At 52.4% G+C, this 17,999-nt stretch overlaps 1 protein-coding gene across 1 annotated transcript in view; it reads left to right on the top strand.

Annotated features, from left to right (window-relative positions):
* CACNA1D (calcium voltage-gated channel subunit alpha1 D) overlaps window positions 1-17,999 on the top strand; it is a 339,389-nt gene that overhangs the window by 209,104 nt on the left and 112,286 nt on the right. Inside the window, exon 9 of the mRNA XM_004615165.2 lies at window positions 12,328-12,497. Coding sequence (XP_004615222.1) covers window positions 12,328-12,497 — 170 coding nt within the window. The remainder of the gene's footprint in view (window positions 1-12,327; window positions 12,498-17,999) is intronic.

Raw genomic sequence — 17,999 nt, forward strand, 5'->3', positions numbered from 1 at the left:
CTTGGGCAGCCATGTGGTCCTGGGGATTGAGCCTGGGCCTCCCACATGCAAAGAATACACGCCAGCTGGTTGAGCTCGCTCTAGCCCTGTTTTATGGGTTGTATTGCTGTTTTAGGACTTGGGCCCACACCCAGTGGTGCTCAGGGCTTGCTTCTGGCTTTCTGCTCAGGGATCACTCCCAGCAGTGCTTAGGGGACCATAAATAGTGCCTGGGATCGGACCAGGCACTGCTTGTAAGACACTTGCACATAAGACAAGTGTCTTAAGCCCTGTACTATCTCTGGAATCTTGCTTTTAGGTTGGATTTTTTTATTTTGTTTTTGTTTTGGGGTCACACCCAGCAGGATTTACTCCTGGTTCTCTGCTTAGGGGTCACTCTTGATGGTGCTGAGAGGCCGTGGGGTACCAGGGATCAAACCTGCATCAGCCACATGCAAAGCAAGTACCCTACCTGTTGTGCTATGTCTCTGGCCCCAAATCATATCCTGTTTTTAGTGTTTTTTTTTCTTTTGGGACCATATGGTGGTTTAGGGATCACTCCTGGCAGGTCGGAGGATGGGGGGCATATGTGTACCAGGTTGAGCAAGTGCAAGGCAAGCTTTTGTACTACCTCTCACCCCTATTTTGTTTTTGTTTTGTGCAAAGTGCCCTACCTGCTGTACTACTTCTCTGAACTCTAGCCTTATATATATGTATATATTTTTTTAAATGTCCATACTGATTTCATTCGAGGCTGTACCTATCAACATCATGAGGGTTCCTTTCTACTAAAGCCATACCAAGAGTTTTTCTGGTGATTAGAAATGCAAAAATAAATGTTATTCTCTATATTTTATCATTTTAGGTTTTTTGGCAGTCTTTCTGATTTATTTGTATTTTGTATAATAATTGTTTTCACAGGTGTGTCTCTCACTATTATTTTAATTTAATTTTCATTTTTCTAGTACTGAGAAAATGTTCAGCATTTTTTTCATGTGCCTACTGACCATTTGTTTTCATTGGAGAACTATCTATTCAGATCGTTTGTCCGGTTTTTAATTATTATTATTATTGGGTTTTATAATTTCTTTATATATCTTGAATAGTGACTCCTTATCAGATTACTAACATTATGACATTATGTGAAAGTATGTTCTCCTACTTAATTAGATATCTTTACATTTTGTCAGATATTTTTCACCGAAACATGAATATGTTTTAAAATTTGATGTGATCCTCATTCTTTAAATTTTGCTTTTGTTTTGATTACTGTTGGAGTTGAGTACCTAAATACCTAGAAATTTAAGATGAATGTTCTTAGTATTTGTATTTTAAATGACAACCAGGGGTATGGTTTTAGATGACAGGTAACAGGGTTTTGTGGCCACCTGTTTGATATGATCACTTTTAGTGCAAAAACCTATAAAATCCAGGTCTATCAATCTTATTCTTACCGAGGCACTATTAGTGACCAGAAGCCTAAAAGCAAAGATTAGCTAGATAAGACTTCCCTCAGAGAGTTTACAGTCTGTCCCATCCCAAGGGACTAGTCAACGTGGGTAACCAGGAGAGGGTACAAGAGTGGTAGTGAGAGAGAGAGAGAGAGAGAGAGAGAGAGAGAGAGAGAGAGAGAGAAGAAGAATGGAAGCAAGACAAGACTTTGATCAAGCAAGCAAGCAAAAGCAAAAGCTCTTTATTTTTCTCAAGCTAGTTTTTTATAATTGATTACATGAGGAAGTAGGCAAAATGGGGAAGTAGCAATACATATGCATTTTCAGTGACACAGGGTACAAGCCCTAACAGCGGGCGCATGACAGTTATCTCGGGCGTTGCTCAGAAACTTTACAGGGTGTGTTCAAACATTTTTCAAAGAAGAGGTTAGTTTCTTAATGTATGGACATTTTTCCAAAAAAAGGTTGGGTCCTTAATTGCATGTTAGGCCACACTGACATTGTGGCTCCTGGCAACAGTCTAGTGTGCAAAAGTGAACCTGAGGAACAGGAGTCATAGTACAGTGGGGAAGGCAATTTGCCTTGCACGTGGCTCACCCGGGTTTGATCCCTGGCATCCCATGTGGTCCCCTGAGCACTTCCCGGAGTAATTCCTGAGTGCAGAACCAGGAGTCATCCCTGAGCATTGCCAGGTGTGACCCAAAAAGACCAAAAAAAAAAAAACCAAAGAAGATAAAAAGTGAATGTGAAACCTCCATTCTGGACTGGCGAGTAAATCCTGCCCAAGAGAGGTGTCTCAGTAAACTGGCAAACCAAGTAGGGGCCCTCTGGGAGAGCTGCAGACTTGCCCTGGAAATAGCACATCTGGGGGTCTAGAAGGAGAGAGCTCTCTCCCTGGAAGGTGGGAGGTGAGCTCAGGAGCACTAGGTCAGAGTGGGCCAGGAGAGGGCAAGGAAACCAACCACACACTGCCCGCTCCATCCCTTCCCCAGTCTTCTTGTTCAGGGTCAGTGTACCTGAGCCCAGGCTTGGTCTGGATCACAACACAGCCATGGGAAATGAGCAGTTGGCCTTTGGAATGGTTTCTGTTCCTGGCAGGTGGCCTGGGCACCTCCCTCGTCATTGCAGAGGGCCTCTCCATCCCTGGCAGACAGAAGAATGGGGGTGCATCGAATCCCTTTTTAAAGTCTTCTGCATGGACTGTTTCCATGGAGTTCCCACAGAGCAGTCCCGATGGGCTGGATGAGTAGACAGGGGTGTTACTGCCAGTGGGCATAGCCCCCACCATGCCCTAATTATCTGATGTCTTTTTTGTTAACCACTGCTTCCTCTCTGCTTCCTCGTGGCCAGCGCCCCACATGCTGAAGATCTGCACCCCTTCTCCGACCCCACCAGAAGAGCATTTTACCTGTGGGGTGCTGAGTGCCAAGACCCCTGCTACCTTTCTGTCTCTTAGAAGAGGCAGCTCTCTGGCTACTCCTGGATTGTTGTGATTGCAGGAACTCTGGGATAATGCTGTTGATTTTGATGGACTTGAAACTGGTCCACAACCATGTATGCGCACTCGCGCATGCGTGCGTGTGTGTGTGTGCGTGTGTGTGTGTGTGTGTGTGTGTGTGTGTGTGTGTGTGTGTGAGTGATCAGACATGACCTTTTAAAAATAAATTGTAGGGGCCAGAGACATAGTACATCGGACAGGGCGTTTGTCTTGCATGCGGTTGACCCGAGCTCAATCCCCAGCATCCCATATGGTTCCCCAAGCACCGCCAAGAGTAATTCCTGAGTACAGAGCCAGGAGTAACCCCTGAGCATCTCTGGGTGTGACTCAGAAAGAAAAAAAATTATAAACACCTGGTTTCCTTGAGCAGAAATAGAACCTCTGTGCTTTCCAAAACTTTGATTTAAACATAAAATTTAGGGGGACCAGAGCAATAGTACAGCTGGTAGGGCATTTGCCTTGCATACAGCCAGCCTGGGTTTGATCCCCGACATATATACATTCAAATATATATATATGCATATATATATTTGAACTAAACAACTTTTCACCTGGTTTCATTTTTTTTTTTATGTCTGCGTAGGGGAAATAATTTAGGCCTAAGGAAGACTGCTGTCCCTTGATAAAAATCAGTGGTTAATTCTTCAACTTCCCCTAGCTTTTTGTCTTTTTCAGACATTGGTATCTTTGGTGTTTCCTCATATGTATATATTTTTAAATGAATCATCATGAGATACAGTTACAGACTTACAGATTTTCTTGATTACGTTTTAGTCATACAATGATTGAGTACCCATCCCTCCACCAGTGCCCATTCTCCATCTTTGGTGGTTTTTTATTATTATTATTTCATGTGTGTGTTTGTGTGTATGTGTGTGTTTCTGAATCTTCTGTCTTCATAGAAATCTATGAAAAGCTCCAGTGACCCAGATTGAATTGGATTCTCTTAAGCAAATTTTTTTTCTCTCTCTCCTCTCTCTTTCTCTCTGTCACTTTCTCCCGCTCTCTTTCTCTCCCCCATCCCCCTGCTCTTATAAATTTTAAAGCATTAAGTTCTAGCTAAATTTTATTTGTGTGGGTCTGGTTAAAACAAATAGTATTACAACACCCCTCCCCCAATAAAAAAGCCCCAAACAAAACACTCTATATCTAAATCAAGATGATTTCCAGTTGGCCTTTCTACTCTGTGGCGTATTTGAGAAATAGCAAGTCCCAGAGGAAGCCTGGCCCTCCATTGACATCTGAGGCCACCAGTTTGACCTTCTGCCCTTTTTTTTTTTTTTGATTAAGACATCTGGTTAGCACACTTTTTTTTGGGGGGGGGGTCACACCTGGCGATGCACAGGGGTTACTCCTGGCTTTGCACTCAGGAATTACTCCTGGCAGTGCTGAGGGGACCATATGGGATGCTGGGAATTGAACCCGAGTCGGCCTCATGCAAGGTAAACACCCTCCCCACTGTGCTATCGCTCCAGCCCCTAGCACACTTTTTAAAAAAATTTTTTATTAGTGAATCACCATGGGGTACAGTTACAGACTTACAAACTTTTGTGCTTGCATTTCAGTCATACAATGATTGAGTATCCATCCCTCTACTAGTGCTGATTCTCCACTACCAATGATCCCAGTATCCCTCCCACCACCCCCACCCCGCCTCTGTGGCAGGGCATTCCCTTTTGTTCTCTCTTTCCTTTTGGGTGTTGCACTAGAGGCATTGAGTGGCCATTGTGTTCGATCTGTAGTCTACATTCGGCTCGCATCTTTCAACCCGAGTTGGTCCTCCAAATACCCTTTACTTGGTGTTCCCTTCTCTATCTGACCTGCCTTTCTCCCCCCTGCATTTGAGGCCGACTTCCAAGCCATGGAGTCTGCCCTTTGAAGGAGATAGTCCTTCCTGCCGAGAGCAAGCCTCTCTCTAGCTCTCCAGCCCCGTTGACAGGCAGGCCCTCAATGCTGGATGTCAAGACCCCAGCTGTGCCCAGCCCTCAGCCCCTGGGGGCTGCATTGGAGCCCGGCAGAGGGTCTCACCCTGCACGGCCGTTTCCCGCTGCGTGAGGGCAGGCCAGCACAAGGAGGGGAGCCGGGGGGCTGCCAGCACCTTTCTCCTAAAGAAAGGAGACTCTGGAAGGAAGTCGGGAGGTGAGGTCAGCTGTGCTTTCTCTCTGCCCCTTTTTGTGCATCTGCTTCCCGGAGCCTGGGGGCAAGGGGAGCGGCCATCCTGGACAGGAGCTCTTCATTCAGAGCCAGAGTGCAGTGGAAGCCCCTGCCTCTCCTCAGGAGCCAGAAGGGCCCAATACTCAGAGGACTCAGATGAAATGCTAAGATGTGTTCTAGGTGCTCCCGGCCATGCCCGGCCAGGCTCTCCTGCAGGAAGGCAAGGCAGCGCCCAGCCCTGCTACTCAGACCCGGCAGAGTGGTGCCGAAACAGGCTGTGTCCTGGCTGTGTCTCCCGGGGGACACGCAGGGATGTGGTGCAGGCCTGGAACGCAGCAGGTGCCCCTGCCTCCCCCAGCCGTGGTCCTCTGCCACAGCCCCGGCCAGTCTCCTGAAGGGCCCAGCCACCCGCTGGCCACAGCACTTGGGCTTCTCCTTTTTCCTTTCTCCCCGGCAGCCATCGGAGGCAGGGGCAGGGAGCCGGCTCCTCGTCTGCAGCCTCCTTTCTCGGGCAGCGGGGTCTCAGGGTGCGTGTCCTCTGCCCCCGCCACTCTGCCTCTCCTCTGCTCCCCACGCACAGGAGGAGAGAGGGTGTGGCATGTGGGGCAGTGCTCGTGTCCGCTGAGAAGAGTCTGGGTGTGCACCAGCCTCTGGGGCCACCTGGGAAGCGACCGAGACCAAAGTGAGCGCAGAGCACAGAGCAGGAGGTTTGGCTGGGGGCTCGGCTCCTGTGCGCCTTCCCAGAGGAGCAGTAGAGGCAGGTTGGGAGCTGCGGACCAGCGGCGGGGTCTGGGCCACCCCTTATGTCTGTTGAATGTGCTCGCACCTGTGCCCAGTGTGAGTGGACACCTCCAGCCTGCTCCCTCGCCCCCACTTCCTGCTGATTTCCCCTTCGTCCTCAGGCCCCATCCTCGCTGCTGCAGGCTTGACCAGGGAACGCGTCTTTCCTACTGCCGAGGGGCGCTTGCCCGCCCCTGACTTTGGGGTTTGCTCCCCTTCCCGAGTTTGATCCCGCACACGTCTCTCCTCCCTCTGCTCCCATGTGCCCACAAGCCGAGGCCTATCGAGGATCCTAGAGCCGGCTAGGTGTTTTGTCGCCAGCCTCTCTGCGCTTCCATTTCCTCGGACTTTTGCAGGAGGGTAGTGATGCCAGAGCAGTGGTGGGTCTCCGTGTTCTGCGTGTTGGTTCTTCGGTATTTTCATTCCTGAAACTGCTCAGATGCAGCACTAGAGATGTGAAAAATGTGTTGGGGAGAAGAGAAAGAAGCCTTGCCCCTCTCTCCCCCGCCCCCCGGCAGGGGAGGACCCTCAGTAGGACTCACTTAAAGTGCGGGGTCTTTGTGTCACTCATTTTAAATAGAGATTGGGTCAGTGTGTCTGTCATCTCGTGGTTGGGTTGTTACAGCGGTTAAAGGATTCCATTTAGTTTGTTTCCCGTGATGGTCGGTCATTTGAGGCCCTTTGAGGTTGTGAAGTCTAACATCTCACTTTCCCAGTCAGGCCTGTCCTGTGAGGTCTTCCTTGATTTTGAGTTCTTTAGGATTCCTTCAGTCAGCTGCCCTGGCATAATCTGTCCTTACCTCTCCGCCTCCCTGCAGTCAGGTCCTCTGCCTGGAGCATCAGTTATCCACCTGTCCATACAGAAAGAGGGATGGTCTTGGGAAACAGCGGACTCCCCAAGTTTCAAAGAGAGCTCAGGAAACTGGCTGGAGCGTTTAGAATGTAGAACGAGGAACAGTTAAAAATGAAGCCATTCTTGGCAGAAGAATTGATTTTGGCAGCCAGCAAGGGGAAACTGAGGCTTCCTCTTTGAAATAGTGACCGTCCCTCAGAGTCAGTCTCCAGGTAGTGGGGATGGGGCGTGCATTGCCCTGAGAAGGCCATGTGGTGGGGCGTCCAGCTGGGCCCGGACACCCCTCTCCGAGGCTCACCCCTGTTTGTGTGAGAGTTCTGGCTGTTCAGAGGGTCAAGTTGGGGAAAATCGGGTCCTGAGACATTTTAGGGACAAAGGCTCAGGGTGAGGGAGGACTGGGAAGAGGGAAGACAGCGTGCTAAATGCCTGGTAAGAGAAGTCAGGTTGGATTTGTGGGAGAGAGAGGGTGGGAAGGCCTCCCCCCCCCCCCCCCGGCTGAGGCGTTTGACCTTGAGTTTTCAGGGCAGTGCGGAGGCACCACGAGGCATCCTGAGGTGTCGGGGGCTGGGAGCGCGTCCATCTGCAGCGGCTGCAGAGAGCCAGCCGACCCAGCCTGCCTGCGGGGCCTCCTCCCTGAGAAAGCGTGCCTGGAATAGGAGACTGACCTAGAGGGAGGATTCTGTAACCCAGGAGGGAATGAAGTGCCACCTCTAGGTCTGTACACAATCCGGGGACAGGAAAGGCGGGCTGTGGGGGCTACGGAGACATCACAGTTCATGGCTGCTGGTCTCCCCCAGGAATCGGGGGGAGGGGGCCGGGGCTTTCTGCCCTGTAGCTGGGATTTCTGGCCAGAATAGGGCTGGTTTTGTTGTCTGCCATTTTGGGGGTGCCCAGATTTCCTGCAGGCCTGCCTGAAAGGGCAGGGGGCCATCCTGGAGGGGACAGGCGTCTTGGCCAGACCAGTAGTACAGGGGGTAGGATGCTTGCCTTTCATGTGGCTGACCTGGGTCTGATCCTCTGAGCACTGCCAGAAGTGATCCCCAAGCACAGAGGGAGGAGTGTGCCCTAAACATACCTGGATGTAGCCCAAAACAAACCAGAAAAGAGGTGTGAGAAGAAAACCTTGGAAACGTACAGCAGTGCCCCTTCCCACAAGGAGCCAGCAGTCTAGCCAGCAAGTGGAAAGGAATAGAGAACAGCGCAAACTTGCATCGGATTCCCAGTTACACATTCCAAACACTTCCATCATTTTTCATCTGGGAATTCTTTGGAACAGCACGGAAGCTGCAAGAATCAGAACATAGCATGCCCATTAACTTGAACGCATGTGTGCGTTTTAAAAAATCTTATTTGCTTTTTAATTTGTACCTATAAAATCTTATTTGCTTTTTAATTTGTACCTATAATATAGTAGGGGGATTGTGGACAGATTAATATTTTGTAACTCATTGCTGTCCTGAGTTATTTGGGGCCCAAATATCATCCCTGATTTGACACGTGGAAGGTCATTCTCTGACCCCTCTGTCTCTAGGACATGCCTTCATCTCATTTTTTCCCTTGGTTGAATACTCACCAGGTTACATTTCTCACTGTCCTTACCTTGCCTTAGCCCTGAAAATCAACTCTTCTCCAGACACCCCTTTCCTTATAGAGAGAATGGTGTTCTAGACTGAGATCTGGACTCTAGGGGTTCTCAGAACCACCAGGGTGTCTTCTAGATACAGCAGACAGCTTGAACATATATGCATGTACACACACACACACACACACACACAGAGCAGCATGTGTACTCATGCATGTAGTTCTCTTAGAAATCGTGAATCCACATCAATCCCAGGCCCTCCCCTGAAGGTTTTTCCTGTCTCCCTGTCTCCCTGCTTCTGTCCCTTCCTCCCTGGCAAGAACCCCAGCTCTCACATCCATCGGCATTTCTACTCTTTTGTTAAATCCTGGAACACATCCACAACAAGCTTGCCAGTGTTTTGGCCATATAACTACTGGAAGACACACTAAAAAGGCTCCGAATTTGTCTGGGCCTTTCCCTCACTCCAGTCTTGCCCAAGACAGCAGCAGAGGGGGCAGGGTGGTGGTGGTGGGGGGGGGGGGGTTGCATGGGATGTTCCTGAGCTCCTTAAGCTCACTTTGCCTTTCCCTTTTAATATGGTTCTGTGGTTCATTTGAAGAGTAATTAGGGCCCTATGTTTCCTTTCTAGTTGTAGGAGCATTCTCCTTCCTTCCTCTTCTTGATTCAGTTTAAAATTCCAGTGTGAAGGGTCAGAGGGAAGAGCTTGTCCCTAGGTCTGGCTCCTCATGCCCCTACACCTGCCCCTGCCAGGTGTAACCATGGTGACCCCCAAGTCCCATCCATCACTCAGGCCAGGTTCTGCTATAAGTGGCCCCAAGCCATTGTGCGCTGCCAAGTGTGGCCCCTGCAGGAAAAATTTTAATGTGTAGAGCAATGTGATTCCAAGAGTCAAAACTCTAGAAAAAGGTAGATTTTTGTAGTGTCTCTGCACCCTTATCAAGCCCTTTGCTCCATCTGTCCCAGTCTCCTGTGTGTTTTTCCTTCAGATCCGCCCCGCAGTAATGCAGAGGGCTTCTCTCTTGCCTCTTCTTTTGCACATCTGTCTCTTCTTCGTCTCAGCACTTCTGGTATCCTTCTTTGGGTTAAATGCCCCCATCTCAGAGTTCAGAGGAGTCTGGGAGCAGCTATCACATAAGAGTTGTCGGATTTCTGGTCACCAGCAAGAGTGAGAGTTTCTGCCAATAGCCTTGCATTCGGGACTCTTATTTAATCCCCCAATAACAGGAGTCCAGCAGGGCACATTCTCACCGCAAATGGAAAGGGGTTGTTTTCCCACCATCCACTGTGACTTGAGAATCGAGATTCAGCAGGTTCAAGGAAGGCTTGTTGGGACGGGAAAGCGCTGTCCGCAGCGGAGACTCGGGCACTGCAGTGTGGACAGAGCACTCGCTGGCTCAGCAAGGCCACTTGGAGCCCTGGAATCGCCCGCGTCCTCCTGTGCTTCTCTCAGTTCCGCCAGGAGCATCACAGCCCAGAGTCAGTCAAGGCTGTGCGCAGTCGTTTCCCTTTGGTGTTGGGGCGAGCTGTCCCCTCACCCTTTAGCTGTGTTCCCAGGTCCAACAACCAAACATCACACACTTGCCCTTCGAGCCGGTTCCGTGCCTGTGGCGTTCACAGTTTCCGCTGACTGGCTGCCGTGCTGCAAACCTGAGCGATGGCTGGACAGGTGCTCCGTGTATCTGGCGGCGGAGGGAAGGGAAGCTGGGGAGAGGAAGCTGGGACTCAATCCAGGTCAAAGAGACACTGCGATCTGATGGAGAGCACTGAGGTCATCATGCAGGATGCCCTCTCCCTGCCCCTTCTCCTTCGCTCTGTGCCCTTGCTGATAGGAGAGCATCTCCCGAATTTCAGTTCCATTCAAAGTATTAGCCACTGAGAACTGCCCAAGCCCAGTCGAGAGGGCTTACATTCACAGCTTTGTTGTATGTCTGCTGGCACCGTGGCTGTTATTTAAAATAGGTGGGCCCTAAGCCAGGGCTTGGCAGAGTTTTTTATTTACAGAAATTTTAGTCATTGTAGGGCTTTGCCGATCCTTGCGTCACCACATCCCAACAACCATGGAGGGGCCACAGTGACATCGTAGGGAGGAGCTGCCATAGCCCTAATGTGAAAGAACTTTGTAAAAGGAGTTTGTGAAGGAAACATTTCTTTCAAAAAAATAAGAAAGGCAATCCCTTCTTCAAAAGCCATAGAGTATCATGCAGTGGCCCATCTACTAGCTTCCTGATGTTCTGTCCGCAAGAACTCGGATCCGATAGGATCCACAATAAGAATACTCTGTATGTAAAGATTTAAATTTAGTATTTGAAGTTCAGAATCCAAAGACGCGTTAAAAATTTGTGTTCAGATGCTTTGGGTAAAGAAGAGACTACCCCTTCAGCTGGATCTTTCCAGTCGACTTCCGCTTACTGTGTCCCCTGGACGTGTGGCTAGCTGGCCCTTCGCTCCATGCTCGGAGATGTGATTCTGCATAGGGAACAGAGTTGGGATTCAGGAATCAGTCCCGGGCTGAGCTCTGCGGGCTGCATTCTCGGGTAGCCACCGTTATCCTCTGGCACAAGCCAGGCACCGTCCTTAGAGCAGCTTCTCCTGGGGACTGGACTATGCCCTGCTCTCCAGGAAGGGCCCTTGGCTCTGAGGATCTGGATCAACGACAGTCCCCCTGCCCAGCGCCTGGAGACAGCAGACTGCAATCTGAGGAACATCCCTGTGTGCCCACAGCCTCAACCCTGCCTCACTTCCCCGAGAGTAGCAGTGGGGATAGAGAAACCCTAGCAGAACTAAGGATGGGCTCTGGGGGACATCCCAAAATTGGGTGATCTCAGAGCAAGGAATGGCCTCCTTCCCTGCGGCGGCGGGGGCTGACACCATGGCAGGAATTCTCACGTCTGATCCTCATTGAGAATCTTGGCAAAACCCTTCACAGCCCTGAGCCAAGAGAAGGGGCTGGGGCCTTGGCTTTGTGTAAGTAGGTGCCCCCGCCATCAGGTGTGTCGGTAAATGAGGCGCCAACAGGGAGCTGCTGGCTTTGCGTTAGACAGAGGCAGTGGGGATGCAGAGACGAGCCCCTCAGGTGCGGGGTTCTGCACGCAGACAGATGCCGCGCTGCCTGTCACCCTTCCTTACACCTGTCTCGGCTCAGTCACCAGCCTCGGCAGATCTCTAAGGCAGGAATCTTGGCTCCTGTCACTGGTGCAAGATGGTATGTGCAGAGGGGCTGTTGCATGTGACCCTCACCCTGACTCAGACGCGCCTGAGCAAACGCAGGGTTCTCTGGGTGGCAGGTAGGTGCTCGAGGTCACATCAGTGACAGTGCACACCCGGGAACACTCGCGAGGCCTTTCCCTTTTAGGCTCTCCTAAATGGGCCACACACAGGGGAGACTTGGGAGAGGGGAGAGGCTGGGGGACGCGAAGGCTGTGAGAGCAGCGGTGCCTTGGGTTCAGTCTGGGAGGAGCAGGGCCCAGGACATGGGTCTGCTCCGACTCTGCCCAGGCACTGGCCCATTGCAGTGTGGGTGCCCGGAGTGCTGCCCCCACTTCAGGCTCCTGCTTTGGACAGGGGTCCTGCTCTGTACTGCAGGGGTCCTCCGCTTGGTGTTCTGTGGACCCCGGTGTAGCTCTCCTGGATCCGTTCCCGCTAAAGTGGGGGGCAAGACACAGAAGTGGCGGGGGTGTGGAGGTAGAGGTGGGCCCTGGTGGGGGCATCCTGAGCCACCCGACCCCGACCCATGACCAGGCACCACCAGGTGGGGCCCAGGCTCCTTGGGCTGTGGTGGGCTGCAGGGGGTTCACCTTTGAGGCACTGCATGTGTGTGGTGTGCGGGTGGGCTCTGCTCCTCTCACGGCCACGGCCTCGCTTGGGGAGACGCTGTCCTGTTGTCTGTCTGTGCGTGGCCCTGTTGCAGCTGTGCTCTGCATCTGTGGTCTCCTGCGCCCCCCGGCTGTCATGCCAGGGGGGGCAGGTGGCTCCCAGGGCGCTCACCCAGGGCGTCCTGACGCCGGCCTGCCCTCTCTGCCTTCCCCAGAGAATTCTCCAAGGAGAGAGAGAAGGCCAAGGCGCGGGGAGACTTCCAGAAGCTCCGAGAGAAGCAGCAGCTGGAAGAAGATCTGAAGGGCTACCTGGACTGGATCACCCAAGCGGAGGACATCGATCCCGAGAACGAGGAGGAAGGAGGAGAGGAGAGCAAACGGAACAGTAGGTGGCGGCCACCCCACCCTGGACTGGACGAGGCTCGGCTAGGGTGCGGGCGCTCACCCCCAGGCACATCTTCTGTTTCCTCCAGCCCCACTACTGCCCTCCGGAGCTCTGCCTGGAGGGTGGGCTGCTGCGTGCACGAGTCCATTCACAGGGCCTCGTGGTCGAGGTACCGGATGGAAGACACAAGCCCACGGCCCCTCCCCCTTAGCTGCCCAAATTGGCTCCTGCCCCATCACTCTAGCCCCGGGAACCACAGGGCTGGGGCAAAACTGGGTCACCCTGTGTGTGATACCAGGAGGCATCTAAGCCCAGGTGGCCCCGGTGCCCCGTCCACCGTCCTCCACCTGGTGATATCGGGCACCCGAGGATGCTACAGTAGGAAGGCCCAGTGCTTGGCCAACCACCAGGCCTCACTGCCCTGGATAAGCCAGACCTCCCTTTCCACACGCTGTCCCTGCAGGGGCCGCGTGCTCTTCCTCCTCCTTCCTAGGCCATCGTTGTCTGGGGCCTTGCGGGGGAGGGGCTGCAACCCAGTGGCGGGCATCACTGAGTTGTCTGTGATTCACAGCTCATCTGGAATGGTGGACAGCCAGAGGCATGAAATAACCCTCCGGGGCTCCAGGGTGCAAGACCTTGGAGAGGACCTGACTCGGGCCCCTGGGGCCTTGCTCAGCGGTTCACTTAGCAGAGAGGGTGTGGGAGCTGGTGCCAGGAGCGCGGAGCACTCCTGGGCGGGGAGCACCAGGGCGGCTTCTTCTCTGGATGGCTGCGTCTGCGCAGAGGGAGACGGTTCTAGCAGCACGAGGAGGGCAGGCGGCTTGCAGAGAGATGAGGAAGGGCTGGCCACTAGGTCTGGGCCTGAGTGCACCTGTGTCCTGAGGGACGGCCGGATCTGAGCTCCGAGTTAGCCGTCACCACCCAAGGCCAGAGAAGGAGAAGGGGGATGTACCCCTGGCCGTGGGGCTGGGGGTCAGTGCTGTAGCTCCGGGTGAGACGCAGCAGGGGGTGTGGTGTGGCTTGTGTGGGGGCAGAGTGTGACCCCCGAGACTGAGGCCACCTCAGAAGCGTTCTTGACCAGGCACCCTCGGAGATAAGGGTGGGCACAGTCGTGTGTGTTGGTGGGGGGACACCGAGTGCAGGAGCTGCCCACGTCTTCCCAGCCGCTGCCCTCTGTGGATCTAGCATGGGAGAGTTCTAGACTGTTCCAGCCCACTCCGAGATTTGAGTTCCCACAGGTGTCCTGCTGGAGCCACACGGTGTCGGCCCAGAACCTACCACGTGGCTGTCCCGGGATCAGGGAGCCAACCCTCTGTGCCTGCTGTGTGTCCTCAGTGTCCCCTCAGTATTCGGGCATTCCCGCGCCCCACAAAGCCCCAGCATCTCTGGAACAGCATCTGACGGTGACTCCCTCCCATTCTCGGTCAGCCAGGCCAGCAGTTGCTGCCAGGGTGAGGATGAGCACTCCTCACACCCCGCCCCCACCCCCGTGCCGTGGCATACCCAGGACCACCGAAGCCGTGCTCAGAGGCCGCCTGAGCAGAAGCCACTGATAAACGGGGGACCATACATAGTGTCAGGGATGGAACCAGGCACGGCCCCAGGCAGGCCCTGGCTTTGGCTACTGTCCTGACTCTCCAGATTCTCTGTGACTCTCGAGTATCTGTGGGAAACAAGCTTGTCAGTTGGGTCACTTCTTTTTTTCTCTAAAATTATTACTTTTGAATTTGGGGGTTTATCACTGTATCATTGTATCACTGTTATCCTGTTCCTCATCAGTTTGCTCGAGCGGGTACCAATAACGTCTCCATTGTGAGACTTGTTGTTACTGTTTTTGGCATATCGAATACGCCACGGGTAGCTTGCCAGGCTCTGCTGTGCGGGCTAGATACTCTCGGTAGCTTGCCAGCTCTCCGAGAGGGACTGAAGAATTGAACCTGGGTAGGCCGCATGCAAGGCAAACATCCTACTTGCTGTGCTATCGCGCCAATCGTTGGGGGATTATAATACTATTAATAATAGTTTCTCATGGGTATAATTCCAACACCACTCCCATCACCAGTGTATCCCCTTCTCTCCCTCTAACTCCCCTCCCCGTTCCCCACCCCCAACTCATCTGGCAACCTCTCTCTGGTGTGGCCCGTTTCTATAGTTGACCGAAGCTTACTGTTAGAGTGGGGGAGGGGTACATGCTTGGAGAGGGGCTGGCGCCCTCTTTTCTCTGGGCTCCACCAGGGGTCCCTGCCTGCCCCTGTGTGTTCCCAACCCTCACAGACACGATGCCTGCAGGAGGTCTGCCGCCACACCCCACCTCCACACTGGAGGTCCCGGGGGAAGCTTGGGTGGCCAGGTGCTGAGTGTCTGGCTGTGTCCGGCCGTCTCCTAAACCAGAGCTGAGGCTTCCAGGGCCCTGGCGGAGCTGCCTGGGCTGCTCGGTGCTTTCAGGGACTGTTGAACACATTGGTCTAGGCGTGTGTCACAGGTGCCTCATCCTTAGATGGGGTTTAATTAACACCGATTCCTCCACCGGCATCAATGTGTTAAGTCCCAGGTCCGTCAATTTGCTGCTAGAACGCTGGTGTTCCACCATTCACAGAATGGACCAGGTTCCCTGGGAAATGAGTTTCTGAGCATTTGAGCAATTTTCAAGACTCCTTTAACTTTTTGCTGAGCTTCAAGTTTCTGAAGCAACCCTGCCAGATCTCCCAGTGATTTTTCAGACATGTGCAGCTGGGTTAACAATGGAGGGTTTTTTTTTTTTTTTCGTAGAGCCCTTAAAATCTGGAAGCCAAACATTCTATTTTAAACTCTTCTTATTGTCAGTGACGAGTCTTTAAAAAGAGTGTTAGAAATAATGAAATTGTCTTTAAGGGAGTTCTTGCTCTGATCCTGGCCAGCAAGGCAAGGCAGTTTCACTGTGAGAAGGTGATTGATCAGTGAGTCCAGTACCTGGGGGCATTTGCTATGCAAAGAAAGGCAGGAGCACCTGAGGCTCTGGCTCTAACCCAGGGACAGCCTCTTGGGCCCTCTTCCTACTGTTCTGGGAGGCTGTGTTCACCCTCTCCCATGTATACACACCTCATTCCCTTGCTTGCATACACACACACACACACACACACACACACACACACACACACAGCATTGTCGCAGCAGGGCCCTCGTTCCACACTGCCACCTGGATGCTGTGTGTTGTGTTGTCTGCATATGAGCAGAGGAACAGGGTCGGGACGTCTGCTTACAAACAAAAGGCACAAAAGCTTGCTGATCTTTTTTGTTTGTTTGTTTTTTGGGTCACACCCAGCGATGCACAGGGGTTACTCCTGGCTCTGCACTCAGGAATTACTCCTGGCGGTGCTTGGGGGACCATATGGGATGCTGGGAATCAAAACTGGGTTGGCCACGTGCAAGGCAAACGCCCTGCCCGCTGTGCTATTGTTCCAGCCCCAAGTTTGCTGATCTTAATTTATTTTTTAAATTTCATTTTAATTTTTGGTTTTGGGACCACACCCGGCAGTGCTCAGGACGTACTCCTGGCTCTGAGCTTAGGGATCACTCCTGGAAGAACCCAGGGGACCATAAGGGGTGCCGGGGACCAAACCTGGGTCATCTGAGTGCAAAGCAAGGGCCCTGACTGCTGGAGTATCTCTCCCGCCCCTCCCTGGCCTTATTTTCAAAGATTGCCTCTTTAAAATGTGATTTTGGAAACAAAACCCTTTGTCACCATTCAGCTCCCTCTGGGTGCAAGTTCAGAATGGAAAACATTCCAGGAAAAGCTCTAAAGCAAATAGCAGCAGCTTTGGCTGCTGTCAGGTAAACTTGTGCCCAGAGGTGCTGCTGAGGCCCCGGGGCCATGCAGGCTGGTGGGCAGGGCCCTGTGCCTGTCCCACGGAGTGGCAGCTGGAGACCCTCATCTATCCTGGCTGGCTTTGCCATGCAGGTAGAAGGTGGGCCTGGGCTGGCCATCCCCACCAGGTTTGGGAATCTTAAATCAGAGTGGCATATTCTTTGTTTTGAAAATGTTTCTAGGTACAGGGCTGGCGGCTGGCTTGGTGATAGAGCATTTGCCTTGCTTGCCTGCGTGGGATTCTGGGACCCATCCCTGGATCTGCCTCTGTGTGTGTGTGTGTGTGTGTGTGTGTGTGTGTGTGTGTGTGTGTGTGTGTGTGTGTGTGTGTGTGTGTGTGTGTGTGTTGATACTCCCTGCTGGCCAGGTCTAACTAGGGTTAGCACCTTGTAAGAGGGAAGACAGAGGTTCCGCGTAGCCGGGCAACCACTGTCAGACAGCCAGTCTTTTTGGAAGCAGAGCCGGGATTGAAGCAGGTCTGTCTGAAAGCAGAAATTCCCCTGCAGCCCCCTAATGCCCACCCCTGAGGCAGACCCAGGACTCAGCACTCCTGCCGAAGGGCCTCTCCTAGGCCGCCCCGCTGAGAAGGCAGGCCGTGTCCTGGAGCCCCAGGGTCCGCAGTGGCTGCATTGCCTTCAGGCAGGTCTTGTGCGTTCGCTGCCAAGGGTGCCTGCGGGAGCCAGATCCCACCTCTGAGCAGCACAGAGCAGCAAACTAGGGTTTGTGCCCGCCCCAGAGACCCCTTGTGTGCGTTGCTCTTGCCGCCCTCTACTGTTTCATAATGGAATTGCCTGTGTTCAACCTCAAGGGATCACAGTTGCCGACTTGCTCAAAGAGGAAAAGAAGAAAAGGAAGTTTTGCTGCTTTCGCCAACGCAGGGCTAAAGATCATGGTAAACGACTGAGATGGGACTTCCTCATCTTCCCCAGGCCTCCGGCCTCCACCCTTCCCTTCCTTACACATAGGCATGGTGTGGAGTGCCGTTGCTTTGTGGTGCGTTTGAAGCTGCCTATGGTTTAATGATTTGATGTCTTTGAAACTTGCGTTTTCTTATTCCCTTCTCCCCCTGAAGGCCTCTCTTGGCTGAGACCACCTTTCTGTGTGAACTGTACCTTTAAAAGATGCAAAACCAGGGGCTGGAGCAATAGCTCAGCGGGTAGGGCGTTTGCCTTGCACGCGGCCGACCCGGGTTCGAGTCCCAGCATCCTATATGGTCTCCTGAGCTCAGCCAGGGGTAATTCCTGAGTGCAGAGCCAGGAGTGACCCCTGTGCATCGCCGGGTGTGACCCAAAAGCAAAAAAAAAAAAAAGATGCAAAACCAAACCAAATTAAGAAACTTTCTTTTCACGCAGCGTAAATATTCCTAGTCTGGAAGGAAGATAGAGTTTTTAAACACTTTCCCCCAAATGATACGCTCTTATCTAAACTGTTTGGAAATTCCAATGATGTTACTTGATGGATTTTTTTTTCCCAGGTTGCATTTTTCAAATGGGCCTTCCACTTTCTGGCTGGTTGGCCCTGGGGACTGGCCCCTGATATTGCTAAACTAGTGCCATTTTCAGGAATGAATTTAGAACTGTATTTCCAGCATGAAAAGTGGTGGTGGAGCTTGTCATTGAGAGAGAGGTTGAGAAGGGAGACAACTGGGATTTATTTAT

Source organism: Sorex araneus, chromosome 4 (assembly GCF_027595985.1).
Source record: "Sorex araneus isolate mSorAra2 chromosome 4, mSorAra2.pri, whole genome shotgun sequence".
Classification (NCBI taxonomy): domain Eukaryota; kingdom Metazoa; phylum Chordata; class Mammalia; order Eulipotyphla; family Soricidae; genus Sorex; species Sorex araneus.